The 12129-nt window shown below is 39.6% G+C and overlaps 1 protein-coding gene across 4 annotated transcripts in view; it reads right to left on the reverse strand.

Moving 5' to 3' along the window:
• The window catches only part of OTOF (otoferlin), a 762055-nt gene that overhangs the window by 196106 nt on the left and 553820 nt on the right, over nucleotides 1-12129 (reverse strand). For all 4 annotated transcript variants that reach the window (XM_030198653.1, XM_030198655.1, XM_030198656.1 and 1 more), the window contains 2 exons: nucleotides 11642-11696; nucleotides 3840-3971 (listed from right to left, as the gene is read on the reverse strand). In XM_030198653.1, the coding sequence (XP_030054513.1) occupies nucleotides 3840-3971; nucleotides 11642-11696 (187 nt within the window). The remainder of the gene's footprint in view (nucleotides 1-3839; nucleotides 3972-11641; nucleotides 11697-12129) is intronic.

Genomic DNA, 12129 nt, shown 5'->3' on the forward strand with positions numbered 1-12129 from the left:
TGGAAGGTTAGGGAGAGAAAGAGGAGACGCTGGATTCAGAGAGAGGGAGAGACACTGAAAGGATAGGGAGAGAAAGGGGGAGAGGATAGAGTTAATGAAAGACTGGAGAATAAGAGGAAGGGGCATGGGCAGAACAAAAGTGAGGAAAAGATGAAAAGGGATAGGTAGATGAAGTAAAAAGAGGGAAATTAAAGAATGGATAATAAGAATTCATTAAATCTGGACAGAGAGTGAGACAGAAAAATAAATTGAAGAAAACAAAGAAAAAGGAGAGAAAAATTACAAATGAACAGGAAACCCTGGCAAGAGAGTTAAGAGAAGACAAAGGAATGCAGAATCTTGACTGGGACCAACACAATTAGAAAAAGTAAATGGCTAGACAACAAAGGTACAGAGAATAATTTTATTTTTAATTTAGGATAAAGTAATATGGTGTTAATAAAGTTTCAGAGACCAATACTTCCTTCCTTAGGTCAGGAGAGGATACCGTAACAGCATTATACTGACCTGAGGCAGGAGGTTTTGGCCTCTGAAAGCTCACTGAAAAGGATTAGGCTATTAAATAAATTGTCTGAAATCTGATGCACTGAAAAGCAGCACTTTACCCTGTGTGACAAATGCATCTGAGTGTGACTAAATTTTGCTGGGGTGGGGGGGGGGGGGTAGAGAGAAAATTTTGTGCCCACCCACTTTGGGTTCAGGCCCACCCAAAATTGGCAGTCTGGCTACGCCACTGTTCCAACAGTGGCCAATCCAGGTTACAAGTACCTGATAAGATCCCCAAAATAGTGCAATACATTTTATGCTGCTTATCCTAGAAATACACCCAGTCAGTGGGTGAAAAATCAAATAACCTCTATCGTGTGTTACATATGAGACTACTCCACTCTCAATAAGCTGAAGAAGCAATACACTTGTATTCATGTGTGTTTAAATATTTTGTTATATCCTAGAAATAAGCAGTGGATTTTCCCCAAGTCCATCTCAATAATGGCTTATGGATTTTTTCTTTTAGGAAGCTAGCCGAACTGTTTTAAACCCTGCTAAGCTAACTGCTTTTACGATATTCTCTGGCAAAGAATTTGAGAGTTTAATCACTCATTGAGTGAAGAAATATTTTCTCCAATTTGTTTTAAATTTACTACTTTGTACCTTCATTGCGTGCCCCCTAGTCCTAGTATTTTTGGAAAGAGTAAACAAACAATTCATGTCTACCCGTTCCACTCCACTCATTTTATAGATCTCTACCATATCTCCCCTCAGCTGTCTTTTCTCCAAGCTAAATAGCCCTAGCCACTTTAGTCTTTCCTCATAGGGAAGTCATCCATTTATCATTTTCATTGCCCTTCTCTGTACCTTTTCTAATTCCACTATATCTTTTTTGAGATGCGGTGACCAGAATTGCACACAGAATTCAAGGTGCAGTCACACCATAGAGCGATACAAAGGCATTATTACGTCCTCATTTTTGTTTTCTATTCCTTTCCTAATAATACCAAACATTCTATTTGCTTTCTTAGCCACTGCCGCACACTGAGCAGAGGGTTTCAACATATCATCAATGATGACACCTAGATCCCTTTTATGGTCGGTGACTCCTAATGTGGAACTTTGCATCACATAACTATAGTTTGGGTTCCTCTTTCCCACATGCATCACTTTGTACTTGCTCACATTAAACGCCATCTGCCGTTTGCATGCCCAGTCTCCCAGTCTTGTAAGGTCCTCTTGTAATTTTTCATAATCCTCTTGCGATTTAACAACTTTGACGAACTTTGTCTCATCAGCAAATTTAATTACCTCACTAGTTACTCCCATCGCTAGATCATTTACAAATAGGTTAAAAAGCAGCAGTCCCAGCATAGACCCCTGGGGAACCTCACTGTCTACCCTTCCCCATTGAGAGTACTGACCTGTTAACCCTACTCTCTGTTTTCTAATTTTTTAACCAGTTTTTAATCCATAATAGAACAGTACCTCTTATCCCATGACTCTCTAATTTCCTCTGGAGTCTTTCATGAGGTACTTTGTCAAATGCCTTTTGAAAATCCAGACACACAATATCAACCGGCTCACCTTTATCTACATGAAGGGGAGATGCTAAAAGCTCAGGGAGAGAGAAAGGGGCATGCTGGATTACAGATGGGGTGGTGGCCCATGGCTGATGCTTCATCTGGAACCACCCTTGACATATTCAGATGTTACATATTAATCAGCTAATCAGTACAGTAAAGGTAAAAGAACATCAACTAAAGACCAGTTTTTATACATTGAAATACTTCTGAAATAAAAAAAGTGACTTCCTGAAATACAGATAATTTCCTATCAATCGAAGTTCTAATGATAAGGAGTTCCCAAATGCTACTGATTTATAAGAAAGAGAAGTAATCCCTTAAATTTAACTTTATGTATTGATGGAAAGTGCAGTAGACATTGCCCTCTTAAACAATCAGACTTACAACCGATAGAAATTTATTCGCACGCCAGTGGAGTCAATAAATGACAAGTTTCTTCTAATTCACCAATGGTCTTTATAAAGACAAGCTATGCTCATTTTTTAAAAAAATACATCAATGGAAATATATGAAATTGTTTAATATTTTCATTAAGACTCCTGAGGCAGGCACATATATGCCGAAACATGGTACCGTGTTGAGTCATCATCAAATAAAAGTTTTCAACAACATATCGAGAGTCCTTGGCCTGTTTTGAAAAGCCTGATCCTGTTCCCACTTTTTGTCTGATTGAAACAATTCATAATGCCATAAGCATTTCAGACCAATTAGAATAAACAAGGTACAAAATTGAAATATCATCTGCATATACAAAGAAAGTTAAATTAGCCTCCTCCAAAAGGACACCCAATGATTGTAATAAAACATTAAATAAAGTGGGTGATGGTATGGATAACATGTGGAAGGACCTAGTGAAGTTTGAAGAATGGTCTAGAATTTGGCAGCTAAGATTTAATGCTAAAAATTGCAGCGTCATGCATTTGGGCTACAGAAACCTGAGAGAGTAGGACAGTTTAGGAGGGGGCAGTACTTTTGTACATGAAAGAGGAGCAGGACTTGGGGGTGTGATCTTAAGGTGGTCAAACAGGTAGAAAAGGCAACAGTGAAAGCTAGAAGGGTGCCTGGGTGCAGAGGGAGAGGAATGGCCAGAAGGAAAAAGCAGGTGATAATGCCTCTGTATAATTCTGGTGAGATCTCATTTAGAGTACTGTGTATAGTTCTGGAAATCACACCTTCAGAAAGATATAAACAGGTGCAGAGGGCGGCTACTAAAATGGTTAGTGGTCTTCATCATAAAGCATATGGGAACAGACTTAAAAATCTCAATATGTACACTTTGGAAGAAAGGCGGGAGAGGGGAGATATGATAGAAACGTTTAAATGCCTCTGTAGCATAAGTGTACAGGAGGCGAGTCTCTTTCAACTGAAAGGAAGCTCTGAAATGAGGGGGCATAGGATGAAGTTGAAAGGTGATTGACTGAGAAGTAACCTAAGGAAATACTTCTTTATGGAAAGGGTTGTGAATTTGTGGAATGGCCTCCTGGTAGCGGTGGTGGTGAAAATGAAGACTATCTGATTTCAAAAAAGCTTGGGACAGGTACATTAGGGTGTCAGGTCAGCGACTTAATTTTAAAGGCCTACACATTCTTTACCACCAGTGATTTTGCACCCGGTCCAAGGTATGTAAGGACGTAGTGCCTCTGATCCTATGGCTTCTAGAATTTTCAAATGGAAATGCCATGAGGTGTGTTCCTTTTGAGAACTCACTTGCAGGCTTCTCAAGCTTGTTCACTCTTATTACCAATACTAAGCAGAGTTTCTCACCTCGTTATAATAGGGGCAGTTTGTTGATTCCTTCATAGATGTATATTTCTTCTCCTCTCCCACCTCCACACAAACCACAGGGTCCATGTTTAAGCCCACAAGCTGCCGGGCTTCAATGACAGTGATGCTAACCTGTATAGGAGACAAATGCCAGCAGGTCTAATCCAGTATAGCTTCAGTTTCAATACTGCATTGCAGTTTCATGTTTATCATGCTAAAATGGCATGGTAGACTTTTACATTTATGTATGTATTTATTAGGATTTATTTACCGCCTTTTTGGAGAAATTCAGCCAAGGTGGTGTACAGCAAGTTTGCAGTCCCATAAACAATAAGAGCATGCCGCTATCATATATAACATAGGCTGCGGCTTTCATTTATTAAGATTTAGCTAATGCCTTTTTAGTAGAAGTTTAAGGTGAGTTATGTTCAGGTACAGTAGGTATTTTCCTGTCTTTGGAGGGCTTATAACCTAAGGGGACAATTTTTAACAGGGTTACCCCTTTTAGGCACCCCGATGCTGAGTGGGGAGTGGCTATTCTATAATGGCATAAGTCTTGCAGGCATGCCCATTTACACCGGGTCTCTGGTGGTGTATGGCAGGCAGGTGTAAATGGGCTTGCCTGCAGTTCAATATGCATAACTTAGACTATTCTGTAAGTTGCACGTGTAAGTGGCAGCCCTGTCCATGCCATTCCCATTCTCTCCCTACGTGACACTATTTTGCAGGTACATTCTATGGCACTTATATACGCCCATATGGAATAGCATATAGTTCACTTACATGTGTGACTTTTCTGTGCACTTAGGTATGCAAGGCATGTGTAAATGCACATGCTCAGTTACAGAATTGCCTTTTAAGTTTGTACCTGAGGCAGGCTTAGCCTGGAGAGCTAAGTGTCTTGTCCAAGGATTTGGCTTGCATGGTTTGTAGTCCACTGACCTAGCCTCTAGGCTATTCCTCCACTCCCTACTCCTGACCCTTCTTGTATATAACTTCTAGCATAACCTCCCTGTCTCCCATACTCCTTCCTCTATATAGATCAAAGAACATACTGAATTCCAGTGCTTAGGAAAGCAGGATGTAGCTTCCTAGTCACTTCAAATGCTGCTCTGTGACTGACACTAGCATTCATTCAAGAGAAGGGTATGTGGAAGGCTACATGCTAGCTGAGCATCCCTCTTAGCCTGTTAGCTCAATGTGCAGGAAACTAAACTGAGATTCAATCCCCAACTTTGTCAGTTATGAGGAGGGGCCTGTTGTAAAGACCCATTAAAATGCATAGGAATGGATGCTATTTTTTGAGGAATTAGTCAGGAAAACAGTTATTTATTAAAGTTGTCTTCAATTTACTCTTTTCAAGTAAGAATAATTGGCAGCCCTGCTTGGCAGCAAAGAGCAGTAATCACAGTTCTATCACACCATCTATTAAAGAGATAATTTGCCTTCACTTCTGGATCTCACGTTGATCTTACTGTATCCTTGGTTTACCTGTAAGTTCTGGGGATCTTTAATGTAAATGCACGTCTGCTTATTTCATAACTTTATGGACAAGAAAACATCAAGCAGTTTGGCTGGATTCTCCCTGGACATGTTTAAAAGGTTTCACAGGAACTGTCCACTCCTGGCCTGCGAAAGAGCTAAGCTGTCTCAAAAGGCTCCATCAGAAAGCATCAGACAATTAATTTGAAGGTTGAACTAAAGGCATTATTGAATAAAACATTTTTTCTAGAGGGGAAGAATTCTGATTATTCCTTTTAGAATATTTGCCTGATATCTTAGACATAATTTCAGATAACATATTTATTTATTTATTTGTTGCATTTGTATCCCACATTTTCCCACCTATTTGTAGGCTCAATGTGGCTTACATTGTTCCAGGATGAGAAATACAGAGTTATACTGCATTAAGATTCGTAGGTGACAGAGAGGGGGATAATTGAACGGGGGCGCCCATCTCTATGGACGGTCCCATAAAGGGGCGGGGCAACCCACATTATTGAAACAAGATGGACGTCCATCTTTCGTTTCAACAATACGGTCAGGGACGCCCAAATCATGAAATTTAGGTAGACCTTAGAGATGGTCATCTCCGTTTTTTGGACGATAATGGAAACCGAGGACGCCCATCTCAGAAACGACCAAATCCAAGCCATTAACATATTAACAGCGGGGTTATTTTTAATAGGTGCATAGCCAGACTTCAATTTTTTTTTTGGGGGGGGGGGGGGGGGCTGAGCCCAAAGTGTGTGTTTGTGTGTGTGTGTGTGTGTGGTGGAGGGACATTTTGCCCCGCCTCCCCGCTGTTCTCTGTCCTCTGCCACAACCCCACATACCTGGGCTGGTGGGAGTCCCCATGCCCCATCAGCAGAAACCTTTCTCCACCACTGTTAGCTGCCACATGCCGCCTGCCCTGCTTCCCCCGTGGCACGCTTGCATGGTTTTAATAAAATTGAGCATGTGCGAAGCCTCGTGCATGTCCAATTTCACCAAAACCGAGCATGCGTGCGGGGAGTGGAGAAGCAGGGAAGGCAGTGCGGCCTATAGCTGACCTAAGTGCTGCACATACCAGCATAGCTAGCAGTATTCTATAAGTTTTGTGCTCCGCCCATGTATACACCTCCTTACAATTATGCAATTACAGAATATTGCTTAGGCAGAATTTTGGCACTTATGTGTGTGCACACACATGTAAATAACAAATAGAGAGGGTAACACAGCATACAACCAAAGTGTACAAAACAAAAAAAGCAACACTGGGCCTTCAAAACTAGGACAACAGGAGTACTTTATTGATAAGTGACCCGACACGGGCTGTGTTTCGGCGTCAAATGACGTCTGCCTCAGGGGTCAAGATTAGGTTCTGCAGTATTTAAATCGTTTAGATCAAATGCCTTAACACATTGAAGTGTTATCGTTGAAAATGATCGCAGCTATGTGAAAAAGGGGCTCTTGTAAAAAGCCTTCTCCTGTGCAAAGATAGCCGGCATTTGATCTAAACGATTTAAATACTGCAGAACCTAATCTTGACCTCTGAGGCAGGCGTCATTTGACGCCGAAACACGGCCCGTGTCGGGTCACTTATCAATAAAGTACTCCTGTTGTCCTAGTCTTGAAGGCCCAATGTTGCTTTTTTGTTTTGCACACACATGTAAATGCCATTATTCTAAACATTTACATGCATAAAGGATGCCTATGCTATAGAGTTGCCTCCCTATAAGGGTAATTCTCTAAGTGGATGCCTCCTTTTAGGTGCCCCAATGCCATGCAGTGAGATCATATTCCATTATAAAAACTAGTGCAACCTGTTATCAGCGCATTTATTTATTTATTTATTTTATTACATTTGTATCCCACATTTTCCCACCTATTTGCGGGCTCAGTGTGGCTTACAATACATTGTAAATAATGGAAATGCAGTTTGTTACAATCAGTTATGGATTCCATTGTGAGAAGTTAAGCGAGACAAAGTCAAGGTGTCGTTAGGGAATAGGTCAAGGAAAAGAACAATGGAACAATGGAAAGAGACAACGGGAAATTGGTAGGGTGATAAAACCTTAGCAAAAGAACATTCGGTATAGCATTTTCTGTGAGTGAAGGTTTAAGTGTGATGAGATTACGGGGGATGAGAGCCGCAGATACAGCAGCCATAGACCTGGTGCAACTGCAGGCACTCAAATGCAGCAAGGACATGCATATCTTACAGTATCTTTTATGTTACATGTGTTAATGGTAGCCCCACTCATGCTCTGCCCATGTGAACATGACCCTTGAATATATGCACCAATTCTAAGGCATTGTTCACAGCTCTTTGATAACATCTGCTGTCTCTTCGGCCTCGATTACTTACCCTCATGGTTGTGTTTTTCTATTTCCACCTTAGAAGCTGGGTAAAGTGACTGGCACTGTGGTGTTCTCTGCCCTGACCCTGACTGTGACATTATCAATTCCTGCTAGGATTTGAACAAGCCAATTCTGAGGTGCACTGCCTCAGGTGCACTGCCGAAAGGACACACTTAAGGGCCGTGTAATGCTCCTTAGTGTGCCCCTTTGTGGGCATGTTATATCTATCATGCACTTTGTTAAACCTCCGTTACCCCAACTGTAGAGGACTTAAATACAAATCAATATATGCATCTAGCTTCTCCTACATCTGCACGCAACTATGGAACGTACTACCGAATGCCATAAAAACAACACACAATCTGACAGCCTTCCGGAAGTTACTGAAGACTAACCTGTTCAAAGAGACTTATAAAAATAATCCTTCATAAAAGACTTGACATCAAAACTGTACCAGAACAAGCCAACATTGATCTCTTTTAATTTGGTTACTTTAATCACATTGTTATTATTGAATGTTATACCTTATCCTGATCTCATATACCTAATATGAATTATTTATTTATTTACTTCTAATTTACTTGATATTTTATGTACCTTAATTGTAATAATACTCTGTACTTCTCATTCCCATTCATTTAAAATTTACTACTTTGTAGCTTAATTGCATGCCCCCTAGTCCTAGTATTTTGGAAAGAATAAACAATCCACTCACTATTTTATAGACCTCAATAATATCTCCCCTCAGCCGTCTTTTCTCCAAGCTGAAGAGCTCTAGCCACTTTAGTCTTTCCTCTTAGGGAAGTCGTCCCATCCTGTTTATAATTTTTGTCTCCCTTCTCTGCACCTTTTCTAATTCCACTATATATTTTTTGAGATATTGTGACCAGAACTGAACACAATATTTGAGGTGCGGTTGCACCATGGAGTGATACAAAGGCATTTTAATGTCCTCATTTTTGTTTTCTATTCCTTTCCTAATAATAGCTAACATTCTATTTGATTTCTTAGCTGCTGCCACACACTGAGCAGAGGGTTTCAACGTATCATTAACGATGACGATTGGATCTCTTTCCTTGTCGGTGTCTGCTAATGTGGAACCTTGCATTACGTAGCTATAATTCAGGTTCCTCTTTCCCACATGCATCACTTTGCACTTGCTCACATTAAACGTTATCTGCCATTTAGATGCCCAGTCTCACAGTCTCGTCAGTCTATTTCAGGCTGTTTATGTTTGGAATGCTATACTTAGTTCTATTAGGATGATTCCAAAGTATATGCTTTTTTGTAAGTGATTGAAAACATTTTTGACTCATTTTAGCTATATAATTTTATTTGTTTAATTTTTGTTTTTCTCCACTATTGTTCGGGTCTCGTTTTTTGTAAGTCGCATAGGACCTATATAGGGATTTTGCGACTAATCAAGTCCTATATTAGATTAGGTTTACACACACCCTTACAGAATAAGTTTAGGTGTTTTGTGGCCAGTTACACAAGTAAGTGTACAGTCACCCACAAACATGACAGTATTCTGTATACTTACACACTGAAGTGGTGCATAAAATTCTGAGCACTCTGAATGACCTCCTAAATGTAAGGGTAGACTGAAAAGGCAGGTAGTGAAAACGACAGTTTTGCATAAGGAGATAAACCACTCGATATTTAAAACCATTTAACCAGCCAGGAACGGCTCCTGGCCGTTTAAATGGCACTTAACCGGCTATCTGGTAATATTCAGTGGGAAATCGCCGGTTATCTTCTGCTGAATATTGCCGCTTAGCACTTAGGGAGAGATTCTATATATAGCGCCTGAAAAATCCACGTGAAATAAAATTTACACCTAAGCGTATTCTTTAAGATTTAGGCGTGGTATATAGAATATGCTTAGTTGATATCCCAGCGCCTAAAACTATGTACATCCATTTACACCAATGAAAACATGGTGTAAATCCCTGTGTGTAGATTTATGCAGACTGGGCCATATTCTATAACAGCGTGTGTAAATTTGGGAACACTTATATAATTTAATTGTTTAATTAAACTTTTTGTAGTTATTTTTTAAAGATTTTATACTATTTATAAAGGTTTGACTTCACTATTTTTGTAATTATATTTTCTTCATTTTGTTTTTATGTAGACATAGTTCAGTTATTTTATAACTAGTGTATTTGAACTTATTAGTTAATCTATTACTTATGATTTGTATCCCTATCTGTTTCCCTCAGATTGTTACTCCTGAAGCAGGCATTGATTGCTGAAACACAGTTCTGTGTCGAGTCTACTGTTGTACAACTGTGCTTCATTATATTCCTCCTGGCGATATACTGTTGCTTTCACAGTGCCTTTTTTGGGTCCTATATTTGTGACTTTGGAATACATTTTTTTAAATCTCTAGACCTTCTGGCACTTTCTTTTTGTTCTTGTTGGAAGGTCTGTGTGCCACCCCTACTTTTTGCCTTTTTTCTTGCATTTTTTTTGTAGGAGTTTTGTTCCTTCTTTTGTTTTTCCTTTTGGACAGTTCTTACAGACTGCCATGGAGGTAACCAGATAGTGCTGTGGTAGAGTGAAGGCAGAATGTGGGGGGTTCTTCCTAACTCTACAAATAGTGATCTTCAGCTACTATCCAGACAACTATAAGGATGAAATTAGCACAGGAAAAACACTATCCTAGCATAAACCACATAGCTATTTGGAAAGCAGTTAAGTATCAATGTTATCCATATAGCTAGAGCTGCTCAATGTTGAATACATATATTCTGCATTGATGTTTCTGTGAATTGTGGTGTTGAATATACATGATTAATGTAAACACTTTGGATGATGCTTAAAACCAGTGCATTTTTCCTAGCGAAAAAGGTACCGGTACTCAAATGCTGGGCCACCCTTCAGGGGTGGGGTGATCACCGAGGGACACACCCCACAATAGCCATGCCTCCTATAACCAGTCTCAGAATCTATGACAAGGCAGAATTGTTGTGCAGAGCGTGAGCTCTTTCATTAAAACTTGGGGACCATGGGTCAATTTTAGCAGACAATGGAAAAGGTGCCGGTACTCAGTACCCCCCAAAAAAGCCCTGCTTAAAACAAACACTGATGTGTGAATATTGACCTGACACTGTTTATCTGAGTAGGAAAATGTTTACCTCCTTACCTCTATCTGTGAGAAAGTCCCTCCAAGCATGAAAGAATTGAGTATGTTAAGAACACTATCAAAATCTTATAGGCTTCTACGTTAAATGAAGAAATTCAAAACAAATGCTACTTCAAGATATATTATCTCTCCAAGATACTTTACTATAAGCAGGAGGAAAAGACTTCAGAAGCTCAAAGAACCAACATATTTTGTTGTAACTTTAAACCATCCACTTTGAATTTCAAGTCTTTTAGGTATGGATGAACCAGGCAACTTAACTTTTAATAAACCCCAACTCTACAGAGCACTTCTGTTTCTCTTCTGCTTCATCGGGAGCTTAGCAACATTGCCAATCCATTTACTCGGGTCCACAATCTTTGCTTGGACCACAGATCATCACTGCCCTCTTGCAAGAGAATTCTGATAAAGTAATATTTTCTAGATTGCAATTTGTAATTGTCATGAATAATATAAAGTGAATACAACATAAATTGAAGAAAAAAATACATAAAATTAGAGGAGGTTTTTTAGACAGATAACGAGGCTGCTCAGAAGTAAAGCCACCTAGAAGTGGATGATTTAAAGTTACAACAAAATATGTTGGTTCTTTGAGCTTTTGAAGTCTTTTTTTCCTGCTTATAGTAAAGTATCTTAGCGAGATAATATATCTTGAAGTAGCTATGTTAAGAACAGACATTCTGTATTTTATTTAACCTTCAGGTTCTTCAGTCTAGTGTCAGTTATCCTTTATCCATTATGAGGTCATAAAGGATAGAGTTATAACAATCAAGAAAAATCTGCTAGAATAGATGTGTCATAAACTTACTTGATAATCCATCGGTCTGCCAGCACTGGGTTCCATTTTAATATCAGGTTTGGACCTTTATGGAGAAAAATAAACCCCAGTAGATTAAAGAAAACAAGAAGAAAATGTTCAGATACTGCTCCAAACATTGCTTTTAAAACTTAAAAAAAGGGGGGAGGGGGGTTACATTTTCTTTCAAAGAACAGAAGCTCAGAGATGATTACATTGTAGAAAGAAGTAACATTGCAAATGACAATAGATAAAATCCAAGACGACCCATCTAGTTTGGCCAGTTGAGATTCATGCACTTGGGTAGATGTGCATATTCGATGCTGCAGGCAGCCCAACTCAGGGGTCCTTTTACTAAGGTGCGCTGAAAAATGGCCTGCAGTAGTGTAGGCACATGTTTTGGCCACACGCAGGTTCATTTTTCAGCACACCTGTAAAAAATGTCTTTTTTTGGGGGGGGGGGGGGGTTGAAAATGGACGCGCGGCAAAATGAAATTGTT

This window comes from Microcaecilia unicolor, chromosome 3, assembly GCF_901765095.1.
Source record: "Microcaecilia unicolor chromosome 3, aMicUni1.1, whole genome shotgun sequence".
Classification (NCBI taxonomy): domain Eukaryota; kingdom Metazoa; phylum Chordata; class Amphibia; order Gymnophiona; family Siphonopidae; genus Microcaecilia; species Microcaecilia unicolor.